Raw genomic sequence first — 21,428 nt, 5'->3', positions numbered from 1 at the left:
AGGCTCATGTTGCAGATGACAGTCAATTTTAATCTCCCCTAAACAAACTTTCTAGCGTAGTTGACACTCCAGATCTTTTGTGGCATACCCTCGGTTTTTGCTAGATTATGAAGCAGAAAAACTGAACCAGTTTTTTTTTTTATTTTTTAGAGCCATTATCCTGCTTTTAAAATCCTTGAGCCGAGACACAAAACAGCCTGAAAGGTAAGAAAGCTCATAGAAAGAGACCATTGATTTTATTGTTTGAGGAAATACAGTTACATGCAGCAATGATGCTGGTCGTCAAGTAAAACTTGTTACAGCACAACCCAATCAGAGACAAAGGAATCTAGCTAGCAAGGTGACCAAGTCTGCCTTTAAGCGTTGTAAAACATCCTAGAAAAAAGCCAACTCTAGCACAGAACTAATGTTGACTTGAAAGTTAAAAAAAGTGATATTTAACATCTGCGTTAAAAAAAATAAAACAGCACTGACAAGAATTCTAAGAGTCTACCTTGAGTACATGCCATTGTAAACTTGTCATGTGTTTTCACAGTGTAACGGGGCAAATTGACTTTTAAACCAGTTAGTGATTTTCCTTAGAGATTAATCTTCTTTGGACATTGGTGACTGTGCTGGTGAAGGGAAAGAAAGTTTGACTGCAACCCATTTACAGAGTTTTAGAGACACAGTGACCATTTGGTCAGACTGCAGGTACTTTTTTCCATTTCACTTTTCATTTGAGAAAAGTGTCAAGCTTCCTCTTTATGTTATCAAATGAGTCCATTCCCATGTAGTCTGCTTGGCCTTGTTCCCACTGCTCCTTGCGTTCTTCTGAAGTTGGTATGGGTTGGAAAGCCTGTGCATGTGAGGAGCCACTTTCCCCCTAGGAGAAGAGATCCAAATCAGTAACTTTAATTTGACAAAAAAAAAATAAATGAATAAAATAAATGTTGACACCCATTGTGATAACCACACCATGTGAATCTGTATTAATGAGCACAGGCAGACAAACCAAGCCTTTCAGTTTAGAACAAGTGAATAACTAACAGCAATCAGGCAGGTGCCAACAGTTAAACCAAATCCTCTCCATACCTGTACAGTCTCACAAGTGACCAAGTCACTGTGCTTGAACTTTGAGATGGATGGAAAGACAGAAAAGAGGCAGAATTAAAGCATGTACTTGCAGTGCAAAAGTAGCCAAAAGCATTTGCAGGCAGTTCTACCAACAATGCCAGTCTCTTGTATTCAAGAGCTCAGAGCACAAAAGAGTCTGCCAAGTTGGAAACTGTAATAAAGTTTATTACAAACTCTGAGCCAACTCAGGAAAGGTAGTGCTACAAGACATTAGCTGGTACAAGATTCTCACTGCAACGCTAATGTCCTACTTGCAACTTGCCAACTGTAAAATTTAAAAGGATTTATAGAACACTCCAGTTTCACCAGACTTTTATAGTTTTTGATCAGAAATTCCCAAACTTAAATTGGTCTCTATTGTAAAAAATATGGCTAAAATGTCCTTCAGCCAGTGGCCAGCAGGATGAAACCGGTGAGGCAGACGGAACATGCATTACGTCATTTAAACAGCCAAACGCCACTAGGACTTTCAGAAATTTCATTGAAATGTCTTCAAGCCCTTGGAAGCTGAGGAAAAATTGCTTTAATGGACTAAAAACCCAGTCAATATCAGCCTCTATGTAATGCAAATACAAAGTATCAGCTTAAACATCTGCACCTCTGATCCCAATCAGCTACACCCAATTAAGTATGTGTAGAAGTATATATGAATTAAAGTTTGATCTTCATCACCTCCACACATCCAGAGTGAAACGGCTTGTCGCCATAATGTTCCTGGAGCATTGGAACCACAGTGCTGGCATACAGAGTCCACCAATTCAGGAGAAAGCTGGGATGCATTGCAGGCTCTTGCACACCTCCTGAAATCTGTCTGGTTTTGCGGTCAAAAGTATAACTCCATGGTTTGGTCTTTCCAAGAAAGTGGACCACCTTGGCATTTCCCCCATACCTGTAGAGGGCAAAGCAAGATGTGACAAACTGTATGAAACAACATTTCTGGCTTCTATAAGTTTGAACTATATTGGCATGAAAGACAATGTTGTCTCCTACACATAATGTAACAGTGTTGAGGGACAGTATGAATGAAGTCCACAGCTAAAATTGGATTCAAAACAGTATGAGGCAGGCAAACACAAAAACATTGTTTTCATTCCTTTTGCCAACCCATTAAGCTCTATTGTTGACAACTACCAAACACAAGAGACTAATTTATGGACAAGGAAGTGCCAAACTGAAACCCTCTGGAAGAGGTTTGCTTCTAAATCCAGACTAGCGTTGATATACAGATGCAGCTGGAAAGAGTGGGAGGGTTTAAGATGGTGCACAATGAGCGATCCAGGAGGCAAACATAAAAAGACCTTTAATAATCTGCACTATTTTAGGAGAGGGTGTCAGCTGCTGCGACCTCAGGATGGATATCCAAACCAGACTGAAGCCTGCTGGGTGACGCTTCAGCTGAGACTGGAATGTCACTGCTCATCTCCCCAGTAACTTGAGGTCGTGTCATAATTTTGCAACATGTTCATGTGATCGGGAGTCTACTTACATCTTTGGTCTTCACAAGTTCGAAGTTACATTGACAGACTGATGTGTTGCAACAATTGTGTTTTTATACACAGGAAATGGCAAATGAAAGCACTAGTTTATTCAAATTACATTTACAGTTGAATTTTTTTTCCCCCCCTCATCATTACCACGAGTTCTGTAGATTGACACTTACTGCTTAAATGCTGGGAGGTAAGTGTAGATGGCTATGCTGCTGAGGTTGTAAATAAAGGGGAGATGCTTTGAGATGTCAGCTGTTGCCCAGTCACTGAAGAAACCATTCAAAACACCTTGGTCTCCTCCTGTAGTGACAAGATAAAGACTTAATGGGTTGCCCAACACCAAACAATTTTGGAAAATTTCCATGATGGACAATAACCTCTTGCTTCAATGAGAACAGTCTACATACATAAGCCTCATTCCCAGAGTTACCATCTAAAAAGCATAATGCAACTCAACCAGAGTTTTGTTGTCAAAATATTGAGCCAAGTGAAAGTTAGTCTTTGCCAAAACTGAACAACTGCATGATAAAAGCTGACAGGTGATTAGGGTACTACAACACATTAACTGAATGGATGTTTGGGACCCTTTAGTACACTAAAGTTAGTCATAGAAATAGGACAGTTACTTTGGAGACCATGACATGGCAAGATTTTGACTCTAGTAAGCAGCTTCAGTTTAAATCCATTTTAATATTGCTCACATGCTAGTATAGTGTTAACATTTTCCCCTTTAGTCAAACTTAGATTTTCTATTAAAATGGGCCCAGCCAAGAGAACTTTCAAAATTGCAAACATTTAAAAATGCCACAAGAAGTAGGTGACCAGTGAAGCAAAGCATGCCTTGGAGAATGTGCATTTCCACTTCCATTCATCAGAACTCAATGCATGCAATCACATAAATTTTCCCACAAGTCTGAACTACTTGACTGACAGCTGTGGATATTTGAATAAAAGCCATTTGATTTGGTGCATGCTACAGGTAGTTTGCCTTTGTCCCAATTAGGTAGAGTATGGCAGATCTGAGCTCTTATGCAGTCAAGAAGTCAAATTTGAAGAGTGCCCAACTCCTAGTAGGGTTACAGACACCAGCATGTTGCCATGCAAACTAGAACATGTCACAGGAGATGTGTGATTTGTTTCCCCTTTAAAAAGCAAACTTTGTCCATAAACTAAAATTAGGTGTACTAGATTAGAGCTCCAACAATGCCAAGCCCCATTCAAGGCCAGTCGACTTTAAATAATCTGTTTAGACAAATATTTGCACAGGCATTTTCTCCCTTTCAAATGAAGATGCTGGAGTGAACAAACATTTCATGAGTTTGACCACTGAAGCAGACTTAACCTTCAGTGGCAAGTTACTTAACTAAAAGTTGTTAGAACCCCTGTAGAGTCCTGACCAATAAACTATGAAGCCACAAGCTCCAGTTTAAAGTGAACACAGCAATTTTGTCTGAACCCATCATCTCAGAACTCAATATAGAACAGAATCTTCATTTTGAAGGGATGAGCAGAGCACAGAAAGAATGTGCCTCTAACTTTGCCAGTTTGTCTTGGCAGCAGTTAGCATGAAAGCCACAGATTGAGATATAGCCTCTGGGTTCAACTGCTCATATACTCAGCAATTTCCCCCCGCATGTTCAGAAATGCTGCACATATAATGTACTAGAAGTAGAATGTTAAAGGTCAAAGAAGCCTCATCACATGCCATAGCACATGTGATAGGAACTTCCATGACTATAAATAAGACCACACCATTGATAGACACTGGCATGAGTTTAAAAACTGAAATAAACCCAATAAAATGACCTTTTCTTTTATTAATGGGATTAGTGTAGAAAAAGGAGAGTCCTTTTATTGTCATGTGCAACCTACTTGCCAGAAAACTTCCAAGCACAGACTCATTCAGGCTGCTGAAATCACTGGCCTACACAAGGCCATCTAATTGGTTTCTCCAAAAAAAAAAAAAAAAAAAAGCAGCCAGTCATTTCTGCCCACTAACAAGGGTCAGCACTGCCAGTCAACAACTGCATGTTTATTCAACAGTTTTGAAGCCAAGTATATAGGCTCTTTAAGTTTGAGCAGGATACAATGTTCACACTGGCACAAGATGGAAGTCATTTGTTGTCTACACACTAATCCTTTACACCACAGGTGTCAAACTCCAGTACTCAAGGGCCAGTGTTCTGCCATTTTTAGATGTGCCACATATACAAAACACTGGAATGAAATGGCTTAATTACCACCTCCTTGTGTAGATCAGTTCTCCAGTCTTGCTAATGACCTAATTATTCTATTCAGGTGTGGTGCAGCAGAGGCACATCTAAAAGTTGCAGGACACCAGCCCTTAAGGACTGGAGTTTGACACCCCTGCCTTACACAAAGTTTCTCAGTTTTGTGCCTATTGGCAGCATTGCCACATGTTAAGATTCAACATTGTTGCAGATACCAGCATCATGCAAGCTTGATGGAAGCCCTCAATATGGTGGAGATGTGGGAGCCATTTAGGTTAAATAGTAGACATCATGCCAAATTGAGAAACAGAAAATTAACCATTTAAGACTTAAATGGCACAAGTTTTGAATGTGGTATACTACCACTTCCCAGACAAGTTTTACATTAAGTTGATGCCTTGCTTTATCCAGAGCACAACAAAACCCAGAAAGCTGCACCAAATAGTGGATCACCTTTTAAGGTGTAAAATGACCAGCATTCCTTCTTGCATAAACCATTTACTTCAATACTTTATAAACAGGAAGACCATTCATTCTGCAAGGTCATCCTTTAGTTTAGGCAACTGGCTCTGTGTGTAGTCATCTTATAATTGGAAGGTTGTAGGTTTGATTTCAGCTTTCTCCTGTTTTGGGTCGATGTGCCCCTGGGCAAGGCCCTTAACCCCAAGTTGTCTACCGATCTTTGCATAAATGTGTGTCCGAATGGGTGAATGAGAGTTTCGTGTAAAGTGCTATGAATAGACAAAATGATTTTTTTAGTGCTGAAGTGTTCAGATTGCTAAATGCAGAAATGTTCAGTCCATTTATCACTTAGTATGAGCTTTGCATTACTGGGAGTCCTGTTAGACTTCAATTGAAACAAGGTTTGCTTTGGTCAAATAGAATAAAGTTGCCTTGACAATATGCCAGAGATGTTAAAGTAATGCAGTTTTAAATTTTACCCATTTGCCCGCACATGAAAATAATGGTTCCATTCCAGCTTGAGAATTTCATGTTCTTTTGTTCTGAAATGATCAAGTAATTTGTCTCATTATTAAGCTACAGCCAACATTAATTGAGAGCTCTACACAGCCATTATCACACATCCTTTTTACAGCAGAAAGTATATAGAAGCTTCATCTTCATTACATGTCAGTGGTTACCCTAGACTCAAGTCTCAGACCTGGAGTACAAGTCCAAGTAGTTCAAAATCTTAATTTTGCCATTTGAGTACAACCATCCAATATGCATATCACTTTCTATGCAGAATGCAAGTGCAAATTTAGAGAACATCTCTTATTAAGACTGCCTCAGTTTAATCTCTACAGTGTCCAGACTTAGAAATTCAGTAGATCAGGCAACATAGCCATTTAATGCTACAAGTTTCATTGTGCCTAAATGGAGGGCCATGCTCAAATGGCCAGTCTTGACTTGCAACCAATCTATGCTGTCTGAATACATCATCATGATTGAGTGTAATCAACTCCAGTGTGAACCCTATCAAAGATTTTCTGAAATCTCACAACAAACCGATTTGTTTTTGGCTACCCAACCATGACCAATATTTGAGATCTGGAGCAAACTTCCAAAGTTTAGTTGCACCATGCTTAACAGTCCAAATGCCAAGTGCCTCTGGGCAAGACAGGGCCTCTCGGGCAAGACAGGGCCTCTCGGGCAAGACAGGGCCTCTCAGACGCAACCTTCACTCCACCTCAAGTGAACACCCGAGAATAGCTCAGCGTTAAAAAGTCTGACAGGAGGCCTTTTGTCCAGAAACTAGGTGAGATAAAGATTGCACTTGGAGCTAAAGATAAACAAGCTTTAAATCATGCACTTCAGAATTTACTTAAAAAAAAAAAAAAATCAGGTTAATGCTAAAGTGTTGAAGATGACTGGGCTGAAAAGCAGGCAACTCAGGGACAAAGTCATGTTTCAGACTCCCTTTGTTTAGGATTTACACTAATGAGATCATGGAATGCCTGAGACATGATTTCAGAAACTATTGTAGGTCTAGAACTTTCAAAACAACCCAACTGGGTCAATTACAGTTAAAGATGGTCACTTGAATTGCACAAAAATCTGTGAGGGATGGCGGAGTTCCAGAGCGAAATTCCATGAGAGGTGTACGGCGCCTGGTGCCGGAAGAAAAACGGCGAGTGACTGAGGATCACTGCGCGTGATACAAACCCTGTAAATTCTAGACACCAACAGGTACCATAGAATTGCACAAAAATCCATGAGGGACGGCGGAGTCCCTGCTCGAAAATCCGTGAAAGAGGTGTACGGAGTCTTGTGCCAGAAGCCCATTAAAAAGCTTTCTACATCGTTTTAAACTGTGTGATTGTGAGCAGGAATAAAAATAGCAATAGGTATTTTGTTCCATATAACACAGTAGGAGTGTAACCGGTAAACCTTTTACGGATGCAAACTCCACTAAAAACCCACCTGTTTGGAATTGTATTTGAAACGTAATCAATTACAAATTTATTGATGGAACCTGACTTAATGTCATGTTTTGATTGTTGATTCTATTTTGCATTGTGCTTCTGTGTTTGATATGATGTAAATCACTTTGAAATGCCTTGCTGCTGAAATTATGCTATACAAATAAAATTTGATTTGATTTTGTCCAGACAGCAAGTGTCTGGACATGCATGTGTCCAGATACATTTAAGAGGAAAGACTCGTGTAAAATCTGTTAATCTAGGACTACTTGATAAAATGCACAAAAGTAGCAAAATCAGTAATGCTCCATTTTAGCTTACCATCAAAGCTGCCATGTTCTGTGCAATATTGAAGCAGTTTGCCATGAGTCTCTACAGAGGGCCGGAAAACAAACACACCAGAGTTGAAGCAGTCAGGCCAGCCAGGATCTGGAGCAGCTGACAATTCCTCTCTTTCAAAGAGTTCATCTATGTTTGACAGCGCCTAAGATGCAGAACAAGTACAAAGCAAACACGTTTGCACAAGTCTCCACAGCTTCTCAAAGCTTCTGGGGATAAGCAAACATTAAAGCTCACCAGAGTGTCCGCATCCATGAAAACACATTTGGAGTAGTGTGTGAGGGTCCAGCACTGGAGCTTTGTGAACGTGACACCCAGGTCAGGCCTCTTCATCATAGCCAAGTGAGCTGCGTCACCGCTGTCCAACACATCCACAACCTTCACCTCGTCAAAGATGTTCTTCAGCACGGACCTATTGAGTTAGAACTGAGTAATGCATCAATCATGCAAGCGGAACCCAAGAGCTGACAGGAGTACAAACAGACACTGGACTGAATTTTCCTTACTGGCAAGGGTTAGACACCTGTGGGCCAACAAGTACAACCAATTTCTTGGATGTGTTGTGGTTGCGAAGAGACTTGCCCAGAACCATGGCACCTCGAGCATAGCTGTCGTTGGTAGCCAGTGTCACAAAAGCCTGATCTGTGGGGTTAGAAAAAACACACAATTCACCTTAAAACATTCAAAAAGAAAACTGCAAGAATTTCAGTCAGTGATAGGATATACATTCAAAGATTTTAAAAACTTGTGCAAGATTGACAAAATAAATCCACCAAGTTCTCCCCATCATTTCCTATACTTTTAGAAGGGGGCAGGGGGACTTATTGTCCCCAAGTTTAGATTGTAGTAGCAACAATTTTAGATTGACTGGTATATTATACCAGATTGCATTATATTTAAGCTAAACTCAATTTAAGACATCAATATGACTGTACAGGTTTGACTTCTGTACAGTTAGAAGTAAACTGGTTGTCACATTTAAAATTATGTTTTTGCAAATCATACGTTAGAGCTTAAAGAACAAAAAAAAAAAAAATCCCCTTCTTTTCCTTTGGGGAAAAAAAACCCAACACCTAGTTCAAAAGTAAAAAAAAGTTTATATAATCAGTGTGGCACAAACACTGCTTTGCTGCATCACATTACAAGGGAAAAAAAACCCTTCCTGCCAAACCATGTCCTCAAACAAGGACTTGCTTGTTGAGGGAATTTATAAAAACTGAAATGATTTAATCACTGGATCTGGGATGGTTTTGCAGCACTTGTGCATCATCCAACTGCAATCCCATAAGAACTGTATGTTAGTCCCATGGTGCTATGCAATTTAATGTTTAACACCAAGTAGCGCACAGGCATGTAGTGTCTAAATCTGGGCCAGTTTGAGAACAATGGTTCCCATTAATTGTGCATGCCATGTTTCAGTACCACGCCTTTCACATCACACCCCCTTTTCCATTGGTAGAGGCAGTGATGTAGCCCCAATACATCTAGGAATAAAAAAAAAAGTTTTAATATTCCAGGTTGCGTTGAGTCTCTGACTGCAGACAAGTCCTTGAATATTTACAGCACATGGATATTAAAGTATTAAAATGTACAAAATTTGAATTAAACGGTTAAAAAGAAAAACAAATGCGACTTTAAGAGTTTATCTTAAGTTAAACTCTGAGCTCAGCGAACTAGGACCCCACTCATTAGGACCAGCTGTAGATAATTGAATGCCTGTCGTGAAAGGCGTACGATTTAAACACAATTCACTCCCTACACATTAACTCGCAAGTCACTTTATTTTACACTAGGATACAGTCATACAAGTAACCAACTAAAAATTAAACAAATCACTGGTTTGCGACACAAACTTTCCAGCAAACATGCCTGCGCGTAACGTGTCACTTGAACAGCTGCAGCGGCTGGTTCGTCAACACCGTTAGAAAGTGTTAAAATGTTACATACCTGCCATGGCTGAGAGGAGTAGTCGAAGCTACTGCTGGGGTAGCTCAGACTCAAAGACCACTGCTCTGCGTGGAAAGAGAAGGGCTGACTAAACAGACAGAGGTGAATTTATACCACGGAGACAGCCCGGTCACGTGGTGTTGTCTCCGCACACCCACCTGCTGCCGATATGATCCTTCACAGCCTCTACAGTTCAGGGGTGTCAACCTATCCAGATTCATATATTCACAACTTAAAAGCACCAGATACCTTTGAGGATTCTGCACACACATGGTCACTTTTAAAATGATTATTTTTAAAATATTTAAAATGTTTAGAAATTTCATACGTGGAAGCATGATTTTTCTCCTTAAGGTAATCCGTAAGCATCACTGAAGTAAGCAACTGTGTTATCTTAATTAAATTTACTACATTTGATCCAGGCTCCCATAGAAAGAAGATCTTTGTTGCCATCTTGTGGTTAAAAAATATATACCGCGGTAAAGCATTTTCCGTTGAGGCGAATTTTTTATGGTTTCTACAGACCTCTTTTTTTATGTCGAGTATTGTAGACAAACCTTTACAGTTTGGCTTAGCTGACAAACAGTCCATGGTTGATGCGACATTATGTTCCATTAAAAGTCAGAATCCTTTCATCTGCAGAAATACTATGATGACTCTACAATTACCAGGTGTCGGAATGAAAAAGAGACTGGAGGGGAAAAGAGACTGAACAGCAATGTTGTAGAAAGGACAGAACAGACTTTATTTCTTGAGAAAACGTAGGTCCTTCAGTGTTTGCAGCAAAACATGGCAAATATTCAATAAGTCAATGTGGAGAGAGGGAAATCTAATCTGCAAACATCTGTTGCAGCATCAGAGCTGCAACAGTGATAAAAAAATGGAACAGAAGGCTTTTCTCCTTTATAGGGACAGATCTCAGCCCTTTTCTGAGTGGATTGTCCATGAAGTTAAAAAGATTGTGGAAAACTCTGAGCAACACATCTCAGTAACTCAGCAAAAATAATCTTTTCAGTTGGATGCTTGATTCATTTAGAGGCTGAATAAAGAATTACTGGACCTAAATTAATTATTTGTAGGAGTAAATTAACATTACCCTGAATGCACTATTGTCAGACACTATGTCTACATGAAAATTTATCTGCAACCTAAAGTAAAAATGATCCAACCCAGTGCTAGCAAAGAATACCTAAATCGTTGGTCAGTGAGTGTATATATTGTATCCTAATTACTATAGTAGTTAGAAGGCTAAAGGAACATTTTAGTCAGACTTTACTTTCCTCCATATACACCATTTTCTCAAACTAACTTCAGGCATTCATTGATATTACCCGGTTATGGTGGAATAAATGTTAATTGCTTGTTTTTTGAAGTTTTGAAGATCTGTAAGAGTCACAACTTTATTTTCATAATGCTTTTGAAAAACCAAAATGAGGTTATGTATTCTGTTAAGACTCCTTACATATATATCTTTATTTAGTTGTAAAGTATACCAATGAAACTTTTTTTACGCATTGTGTTATTTTGGCCTGTTGTGTGACTTCTTTAGTGCCTGCAGCTGTTATAGTTAATAGGATGAAGCTCTTCTCTAGAGACCTTTTAATGCTGACTGATCAATTTCAGAAAACTCAGGTTTGTTATCTGTTTTCTTCTTGAACAGTGGATGTGTTGCGTTATGTGTTGGTGTTTCTTCTATATAAATAAGTATGCTCCAAATCGATTTCGCAGTAGGGGTGATAAAATTACCATTGACCATTGGTTATGTTCAGACAGATGCTTGGCAGAGCAGAGATGCTGCCACGGACAGCTCTGTGTTTGTTACCTACTGTGCTGCTGGACTGAAATCCTCAAGAACAGATAAACATCGTCCATTGGAACAAGGCCATCTGTATAAGACGGTTCGAATCTAAAAAAAAACGCGATAGTTTTTCTGATGTGCCAGTATTACACACGCTACAATTTATTGTGTCGTTCTGTTGTTGATATCTTTCAAGATTGAAAAGGGCTTAGGATACATATATAAAAAAATGATTCAGCATGTTGGGATGGATCATTGATTTTATTGTTTGCACTCATTTCGACATTCTGTCAAATGCAGTGAGAAAACATGGCGGGAGATGGCCGTATCCATGGAAACAGGGCAGAAGATTGGTTAGAGGTTGTAAGGGCTGCTGTAGTGGAGCTACAGGGGGCGGGAGTCCTGGCTACCGCACTTTTTAGTAGAGGTTCTTCAGCACGTGGGCGGCGATGTAATTGACGGCCAGCATGGTCTCCTCACATGTGGGCTGGATCTGAGACTCAGGCAGCAGGAAGCCATAATAGCCAGTGTCACGCAGCTCAAAGGTGTAGGAATATTTTATTCCCAGGTCATAGGCCCAGTCGTCAGACCCTCCTGCAGCGGGGTCTGAGGGTAAATAAAGAGTGGGGAAGTTACACAGCGCTACATATGCTGATGTAAAGTGATAGGTAGTCATTTGTTGTCTCTGGAAGGTCCCTCCTCTTAGATGACATTCAGGCTTACTGACCAAATAGTCATGCAGACTGTCTGAGGTGTAAACTATCAGTCATTCATCAAATACTCCATTTCCCTTAAAAGGCCAATAAATAATTGTTGGCTGTGTATACTCACAGATAGTGGCAGCTCCTGGTCCGCTGGTGTAACGGGTACCATGCAGACTAGTCAGAGCAGCGGTAGCTCCCTCAGCAACCTGCAGCTATAGAGAAAGGAATAAAAGACAAAGGGTGGTTTTTAAAAGATCTGATCATAAAAGGCAAACATTAACATCTACTATCGCTAAAAATTGGGAAACCCTGTAGGTTTTTCTAATCGTCTTTGAACTTATGGATCCTTAATATAAATTTTGATAATGGTAGATTAAAAGGAATATTGTAAAACTCAACCAGAACACATTTCAAAATGTAAAATAAAAATGTATATAATATCTGGTTAATAATAAATCAGGACACTCCCACATTTATTCTCACCTACAACAAAATCAATCATCACCTTCGAGGGAATTGATTAAAACACCATTGAAGATTTCCTTGTTTAAATCTCAGACATGGTGTGTCTGTGGCTATTGAAGAACATAATGGTAAGCTTAAAATATCTTTCTAAGGCCTTCAGAAAGATTATTGCAGCAGCTTTTGTCTGGTAGCAAATTTAAGGAGGCCCCAAAATATTTTTATTTAGTTATTTCACCATCCAGAAAGTAGCCACGACTTTCTGACTACTAGTTGCTCAGACCACTAGCTGCTGTCTGAGCAGCCAGTGGGTGCTAAAATGACAATACCTTCAGCAGGCTCTTGCTACTGTTGACATAAAAATGTAGATTATGATCTTGATCTTAATATTAATTGTGGGATTACTTGAAATTGGCTTTTCATGCAAGAAACCCCTCAAATGTCTCACTCATCTAATAATGTTTTTCAGCGATAGATAATAAAGATCGTCATAAAAATGTAAACATTTTAATGAAAAGAATGTGATATTTTTAATGCGAGTGTCTTAATCTTCTTTTATGACTGCGTCTGTTTATAGCGTAATATTTCTGCTCATATGGTTTCTTGGCATCTGACAGCATGTGAATGCATTTATTTGAAACACAGGATTTTCCTTCATTTTGCTGACATTATCCACCATAAGTTACCTCTTACAATTGGGGAATTTTGTCTTACGTGAAAAAGATCCAAACAGCAATTCCCCCTATAAAATATACAGTTTTACCCCCTTGTTGCATCTTTACATTCTCTGCACTTGTTTAAACAAAACATTGTTGAAATGTTTCTCTGAAAAACTGCAAAAAGCTTAAGTGAGTTGCTAGGCGGAAATGAAACCCCCTCAGAGAAATACATGAGCAGGAAATTATATTTCAAGGGAACACATGAGTTATGGTGAATCCCTGGAGCTCTTTTGTTCGGTAAAGTGTCGGCAGAAAGCCTAAATCACAAGTGAGCAACAGAGGGGGCAGAGCTGGAGAGCAGTGGTGTGAGCTCTAACTGTGCAGCCCCTGGATGCCCCGGTGAGAGGTGAAAGAGCCATGAGAATGAGGCATGTGAGTGGGGAGTAAATGGTTTTCAGCAGCTAAATGTGGCCTGTAGATAAGAGTCACACTGTGATGGCACTGGGTTGAGTTCACACTTAAGCTTTCCGAAACACATTAGGAGACATTACAAAAGTTTTATCCACTCAGGTTTCGCTATGCCTACTTCTCTTGAAGATGTTTTTCATATACGTTTCATGGATTGTTTTATTTATAAAAATCAGACTCTTCCAAATAATATACCCTGCACATATCACCCGATGATTAAGAGTATAACGTTTAGTCTTCATGGACTCACCAGCTCACTGTGGTGTGCAGCCAAGTCATAGGTGTAGGAGTAAGGGAAGAGCAGCAGCTGGGAGTATGAGTGCACGGTGAGGTAGGCCTTGATGGTGGACTTGTTGTCGCGGATAAAGTTGGCAACATTCTTTGATTCGATCTCTGACTCAGGAGTGCTGCCGCAGAAGGTCTCACTGCAAGGGTTGCTGGAAGCGCCAATGGCTGAGAAAAATAGAGGAAAGCCTTCAATTATGACATCAAAAGAGTTTATTATTTAAAACATTTTTAAACACAAAAAAAGACACTTTTTTCTTACTTGCTACCACTAAACTAGACTATACTGTTCAAGTTTTAGGTTAGATAGGATTATAATACTTTTGGTCACAACAGACCTACAGCAAGAAATATTTAGTCTAATACATTTAGTCTTCATTTTTGCACTTACTGCACCAGCCAGCGTCAAAGTTCCTGTTGGGATCAGTTCCGATGCAAGATGAGCCAGAGTTCCTGGAACGAGTCTTTCTCCACATCCTGTCCTGTTATTCCCAAGAAGATAGAAGCACATTTTACAATTTATGTTTGACTGAAATTTGAGGTTTTAATATCCCATAACTTACACTTGTGTGAGTGTACACGTAGCCATCAATGTTAAAGACGGGCAGAACGTAGACATCCATGCTGTTGAGCAGGGTGGTCATGGCAGAATCACTGCCATAGGTAGTGACAGCCTGAGGAATTTTTGAGGGAAAAAAACCCCAAAACATTTAATCAGACAACGTTCATACAGAAAATAACGTTTGTAACCTACATGTCAGTTTCTTACTTACCTCATTGACAAACCACTGACAAAAAGCAGGAGAAATCCATTCTCTAGCATGGATGCCACAGTCCATGAAGATAGCGGGTTTAGGTGAGGTGGATGACTTGCCAACCTGTGGTTGTTTGATTAGATTAAGACATTGAACAATAAAGTAAAATTCATGAATAGTTTGGATTATTTGCTATTTCTGGGTGAAGCTGACATACCTTGAGGAGAATCATTGAACGCCCCTCATAAGTGTTTCCGATGACCTGGCTGCTCACCAGGGAGGGGTTGGAGGAGGCAATAGTGTTGGCCCATGCCTCGATCTGAAACAAACAAGACAAATGCATAAATGAAGTCTGAAGTAAAACCAGAGGCTGGTATTGTTTTCATGATGGATGTTGTTTTTCTCTCGTACTTCACTCCAGGTGTTGTACTTGGTATAGCTGTGAGCTCTGGGAGAGGCACCGCTGTCAGCCTGGCCATCAACAGCAGACTGAAAATCATCGATGAGAATCCTGAGGAGCGATGATAGAGCAAGGTAAGTAGAATCATAAAAATTCCGTTTTCAAACTACATCTACAGAAATGTACATTTATGTAAAAACGTTATCAGTGACTTACTCATATACGATCCCACCCTGCTCCAACGTGGTGTACATCATGTCGAGGTACCTGGCAGGCACATGGATGTCCACATTGATGTCAATAGTCACCAGATCCTCACTGTCGGGGCTCCAGAAGTCGAGCTGCAGGTGGCAGTAGAGTCCGACATTTGTCAATTGAAATGTTCAACCACAAGCTTCTAAAAAAGGTTTGATTATTGAGTAAAACAATAATGTCAATGTACATTTTCATTTTAATTAAACAAAAAAGTACTTTTGAAGTATATCTACAAAGTCTTTAAAATTATTGGTCATGTGTCACTTTTTTCACTTGTCAGCATCAACAAATCTGAAGCCTTGCAATAGAACAGCAGTGTAGAGTGAGTGGCTATGGTGGTAGACCTTAATGCTCTTAGCCAGATCCTTAATGAGGGTCACGTGTGCATCCAGGCTCGGCTTCAGTCGGAAGACTTTGTCTCTGAGAAAGAAAAAAGAAAGTGATTTAAGTAAAGAAAACATCATGGACAGATGTTAGTTTCTTTTGTGTACTCATGTAATAAGATGCTAAAGTAAAGCTGAGCAATCGTTACTATTTTCAGAAGAGACCAAGCCAAAGAAATTGAAGCACATTGTCTGTTTGCGACAAGTTACAATTAATTAAGTGCACAAAGTACAATCAGGGTCTTTTTACAGTATGTGTTCTAATTATTATTGATGGTTGAAAAATTCAATGCTCCATATGAAATTGCAAAACAAATACCAGGGGAGTTTTTTGCTATTCCCTTCTTCTGAAAAAGCACTAAACACACACTCACTACCCCAACATAACCCATTCTATGAAAACTGCTGTTTTTAGTATGAAACTTTTTGAGTTAACTACATGTATCAATGTAACTTGCTTAATGAAATGTTGGACCTAATAAGTAAATTAGGTTAGCAACTTGTATTATTATGGCATCAGTATATTGTAGAATCATCCTGTTGAGTTTTAATTAAACTAAGTATTTTAGACTTTAAGCTACAGTGAAATCTATCAGATTGTAAAATCAATCTATCAGATTGTAAAATCAATCTATCAGATTGCACTGTAGACATGAAATACATTGAAATAGACATTTAACTTACCATGACTTACTACCCTGGATAGTGAGCCATATTTCTATATCAAAATATTCCACTGACAAACACAAACCCAAACACTCTTCAAATAGAAACAACTGAGTATATGGAAAAAATCAGTAAAAGAAAAAAAGTAAAAAGTATTAGTGCATAAATGGAGAAATGTTGGTTAAGACTGAATATTGCAGTAACATCTGGCTGCATGAGGAAAAGAAATATTAAGGGAAATGTGTTTCAAAACCTTTGTGTGGTGCTGAACGTTAATGTGAGAATGCAAGCAGATTGAAGACTTAGACCTGATTTGCATGACTTCCTTGTTAACACACTGTAAATTTAACTCTATGATGCTTTACCTCACAGCAATGACAAAAGTGCAAAGGCATAATTAGCACGACAATTTCTGACATTCATCTAAAATTCACAACAAAGCGTTTGTGTTTCTTTGATGAAATGAAAACTTTACCCCTCAAAGCGAATGACTTCAGCCAAGGCAACAGCCACAAATCCGAAAAACAACAGGAGCTTCATGTTGGCAATGAAGCTGACCCTGCCTGCAGACAGCACTTATAGCCATCAGCCCTTCACCTATCCACCAATCCAAATCCAAGATGCATCCCTATCATACATCCTCCCTGAAAGTTCTCATACTGTGTGCACCTGTTGACTTATTTTTGCCAATACCTCTAGTCAATGATTAATAGAAGTTTATGGAAACTTCAACCAAGGTCACTTGATATATTCTATTCCAAATAGCAACAATATCTTAATTTCATGCTATTTATAGTTGCCTCAGTATTGTAAGCACTGAGTAATCATTGATGTCTGTTTCCAGGAAATGTCAAATTTAAATACGTAGGTCTTGGAAAATCCACTTCAGAGGAATTAAACTAAAGAAAATGTGATTATATTTAAATATGAAGAATTTATATGACCTTTTTATTTTAGAATATGTTGTTGACAGCAAATTTAGAAAAAAAAACAACTTTTAAGAAGAGCAAGACTTGTCAACACCACATAATACACGGCAGCATGTGGTTTTAGTCAGTCGTACATCATGGTTAAAATTACACTAAAAATGCAACAGATCTTCACTTTTTTGTTCAGTTACTGACAGAACATGCAGGAATAGATCACAGAACTTGGTCCCTGTTGTAAATTACACTAATATACACACCAAATGAGACATGTGCTTTTGAGGTAGTTTTTAACTCTACCATATGTCTGCGTAGGTTTACCCCAGGAGATCTAGTTAATCTTGCAGTTCACAGGCATGCATGTTAGAACATTTGGAGATTGTCCTTCTGTGTGTTGATGGTGGTCTCTCCATAATGTCTGGGTTGGTTCTGTGGTGGATAGGTGACCTACCAATGGAATTAGACACCATTTAATAGACAAAAATAAAAGAATGAACGTTCACAGCTAAATAACTAACATTGAACAGTCGTTTATTATAGCTGCAGAATGTAATTTACATTTTTGTTAAAACTGTCACTATGTTGTATCAGCATGGTACGAGACAGATCATTTGTGAAAAAATAAAATAAAATCTGGTTCCTCTGCCTTCTCCTATTGCTCCCAGTGCTAACCAGAAACAATCAATAGAAGCCAGAAGAAGGGTCTTGGCAATGTCAATCATGTTTATGTATGCACTGCACTTAAATCCTTGTAGAGCAGTAACTTTAGTTGATGTTCCTTTTAACAAAAGGTGGAAGTTCTGCCACAATTAAGCCTCATAATATTCTGTTAAACACAAAGTTATTCATACTCCTGGCATATTTAGGTTTAATGTAAAGTTTTAATTTAGCCAATATGTTTTTTCTAACATGCAGTAATATCAAATATTTTGGAGTAGCCCAGCCAAAAATGCAACTTGATTCAGACAGTGTTGGTGGTTATCTATACAGATCATTGTGCGAGAGGCTCGGTATACCCAGAACAGGTCACCACATTCAATACACAGAGACCAATTAACCTATTGTTTATTTTTGGACTGTGAGAGGAAACTGGAATATCCAGAGAGGAACAGGTAGAATATGGAAACTGAAATGAACCCAGGATCTTCAAAGTGTTATATTGTATTATGCATACAATGCAGTTGTAATGTATGCATAATGTCAAATCTTTGAGTAGTAAATGTACTTTGTTCGTATTTTGTTAAGTCTTTGTAAATCAACAATATATACAATAAAAATAATCATGAAAATAAAATGCATTCAAAAACTGAATTAATAAAATAAAATCAATGATTAAATGTCAATATGAAGAGTTTACACACCTGTCATAAGTGGAGAAGTCAAAGTCGCTGCTGCTTTAGCTTAGAGCTGAAGAAGGTCTGACTGAAGAAACAAAGAGGAATTTATACCACTGAGACAGCCAGATCACATGATGCTTTCTGCTTTCTTCCCCTGCTGCCAATATGGTTCCTCAGACCTTCTGCTAATACGAGGAGTAACATTTGATTCTGCAATACAGATGTAATAACTTGTGCACTCATTTTGTTAAATCAAAGGTAATTCACAAATGTTCCAACAAGCAATAACAGGATTTACTCCCATGACATCATTCTTAAATGTCACTCAAGTTAACATTTGTAACATGCACCCCATCTGTCCCTCAGTGTTACATTTGCCAATAGGGTGATATGAATCTTTTCCAATTAAATGAAGCCAGGAACAAGATTGCTTGGCTAAGATAATTTGTTGCCACCTTGTGGGCAAAAACAAATGCAACAGCATAACAGTTCAAATGTATTTATATGTCACACACTTTGATGGAGCTTTGACAGATGGCTGTTAGAGATAAGACAAAAGTACCAATGTCTTATAAACTGAGTTGTAACAAACAAATGCATGTAATTATGGTTATTTAACAGCACAGCTGACAAAAATATAAAGACTGGCTAAAAATTAGACTTTCATTTTGTTAAAATAGATAACCATAGATCACATTAATGCCAGCGTGATTTGCGGCAGTGTATGTAAACTCCCTACAGATCATTGGCTCATTTTCCAGACTGAGGCAGATGCTTCACAGGGCAGAGATGCTGCCAAAACGGTGCTTTATGGTTGTCACCTACTGTGTTGCTGGACTAAGAGCCTTAAAGACAAACACACCCAGGCATCAGACCTCTACCACTGGAATGGCTCCATCTGTGGGCCCACCTCAGGTCTGTTTTGGTAGAAAAATTGTCAGTTGGAGGGGTAGGAATACTTTTATCTGGAAATTGTTTTTATGGGGATCACACACGCACACGCCCCACACACACCGACATGCATGCAAACATTAGGACTTTGTATTGACTTCCATTCATTTTAGTAACTCCATTTATGCTTAACCTTGACATTTCCCTTAACCCTAACTGTTACTGCTATGTTCTTATCCCTATCTTTGGCCAAAGCCTAATTCACACCATACCTATAAACCCCGAGCCTACACAAGGGGGCTCCACTGTATTACGACCGGTTTTTGGTCCTCATATTTTTAGCAAAATTATGAAACCAAAACAACTAAACCAAAACAGAACAAACAAAAAAGGAAACAGTAGACTTCCGTGAGTTGCTAGAAGGAAATTAACCTCCAGCCCCTCCAGAGAAAGGCATGAGCAGGAAATTATATTTCCTAGGGAACACATGAGTTATGTAGGATCCCTGGAGCTCTTTTGTTTGGTAAAGTATCGGTGGAGAGCCTAAATCACAAGCGAGCAACAGAGTGGGCAGAGCCGTGCAATGAGGTTCAGTCAGTGTGAGAGCTCCAAGAGCAGGGGTGTGAGCTCTAACTGTGCACCCCTCGGACGCCCCGGTGAGAGGTGAAAGAGCCATGAGAATGAGGCATGTGAGCGGGGAGTAAATGGTTTGCTGCAGCTAAATGTGGCCTGTAGATAAGACTCACACAGTGATGGGGTGAATTCATGGTTAAGCTTTCAGAAACACATTAGACGACATTATCAGAAGTTTTTATGCACTCATAACCTGCTAGCACTATCTAGCTCTTGAAAGTTTGACTCATTGATGTTATGCAAATTTTGCTGTTTAAAACGCTGTTTATTGGTTCGTATGGATTAAGGTTTATATTATAAAACTTAATTTCTTATGTACTTTAATAAGGACTCAACCAATTGACATTGATCTTCTCTCTTACTTCTCTCCAGGTGTTCTGCTTCATTTAGCTGTAAGCTCTGGTAGAAGAGTCACCGTCAGCTTGGTGTTTAAATCTTGGTAAAATGAATGGGAAGAATGGCACCTTTTCAATTCCAGGGTTTTGCAAATCATGGATATTAATGATCTGATCTTTGCCTGAAGCATGGAAATGATTTAATATAAATAACCTGAAGTGGTCTTTTTCTGTATGACTTTATCAATAATTGTTTTTCCATAACACTATGAATTGATAGATGGCAGGACTCAGATTTACACAGTTATAACGGTTATAAGGACAACTTACTATTTAACTCTTCAATACTGCTAAATGACTAGTGTCCAGGTCTAGCAAATCATCACCTTTCTACTAACATATTTTAAAGTTGCTAGTTTGTTTTCTTCATTCAAGGTACTTTAACTTCATCTGTCTTAAGAACAATGTTCTGATATTTCTTCAGATGTTCATTCACACTTTTGAAAACTATATATTATTTTAGGAGAGAATGTACTTATTCTTTGCAATCCATCCAAAAATGTAATTCTTGTTTGCTTTTTTTATTTCCAATTGTCCTGCTGCAAACCTAAACATTGAAAGGTAACTGAGGGTAGAGTCTGCATTGGAATTTTTATTTTTCAAAAACACCCAAAGGTATAATCTGGCCTTTGTGTGTTTTTGTGGAGACATCCATTAAGATTGGGAATGGTAATATTTTCTAATGACCAGTTAATTTTGATCAGTATTTTTACAGTTAAATTCTGTGGAAGCATCAAAGATATACTTAGTTTTTCACTCATGGATTTGTAATTGTGATGATGTTTAAAAAATGTTGACATTTTGAAAGCTGGGGTTTATTTTTGTACATTTGAGGTTAGACATAAATAGTTGAAAACTCTCTCTCTAA

At 38.7% G+C, this 21,428-nt stretch overlaps 2 protein-coding genes across 3 annotated transcripts; both read right to left on the bottom strand.

Moving 5' to 3' along the window:
* Positions 1-205: 205 nt before the first annotated feature.
* LOC102232525 (glycogenin-1) lies at positions 206-9,651 on the bottom strand. Of its 2 annotated transcripts, XM_005797815.3 has the most exons (8): positions 9,544-9,651; positions 8,103-8,238; positions 7,834-8,008; positions 7,579-7,741; positions 2,777-2,903; positions 1,789-2,005; positions 1,075-1,113; positions 206-865 (listed from the first exon to the last, which is right to left on the bottom strand). In XM_005797815.3, the coding sequence occupies exons 1-8, from the start codon at positions 9,548-9,550 to the stop codon at positions 716-718; spliced, it is 1,014 nt and encodes a 337-aa protein (XP_005797872.1). In that variant the 5' UTR covers positions 9,551-9,651; the 3' UTR covers positions 206-715. The 2 variants fall into 2 exon arrangements, with proteins under 2 accessions (XP_005797872.1, XP_005797873.1); XM_005797816.3 differs by lacking the exon at positions 1,075-1,113 and having other exon boundaries at positions 9,544-9,650.
* Positions 9,652-11,583: 1,932 nt separating this feature from the next.
* cpb1 (carboxypeptidase B1) lies at positions 11,584-16,960 on the bottom strand. Its single transcript, XM_005797814.2, has 11 exons — positions 16,854-16,960; positions 15,674-15,749; positions 15,291-15,415; positions 15,086-15,185; positions 14,892-14,993; positions 14,693-14,797; positions 14,483-14,593; positions 14,311-14,401; positions 13,885-14,087; positions 12,173-12,257; positions 11,584-11,947 (listed from the first exon to the last, which is right to left on the bottom strand). Exons 1-11 carry the CDS (start codon positions 16,916-16,918, stop codon positions 11,760-11,762), a joined length of 1,251 nt encoding a protein of 416 aa, XP_005797871.1. The 5' UTR covers positions 16,919-16,960; the 3' UTR covers positions 11,584-11,759.
* Positions 16,961-21,428: the final 4,468 nt, after the last annotated feature.

Source organism: Xiphophorus maculatus, chromosome 21, assembly GCF_002775205.1.
Source record: "Xiphophorus maculatus strain JP 163 A chromosome 21, X_maculatus-5.0-male, whole genome shotgun sequence".
In the NCBI taxonomy this organism is placed as follows: domain Eukaryota; kingdom Metazoa; phylum Chordata; class Actinopteri; order Cyprinodontiformes; family Poeciliidae; genus Xiphophorus; species Xiphophorus maculatus.
Note: the sequence above shows the minus strand (reverse complement) of the source record. Positions and strands in the feature narration are given on the sequence as shown.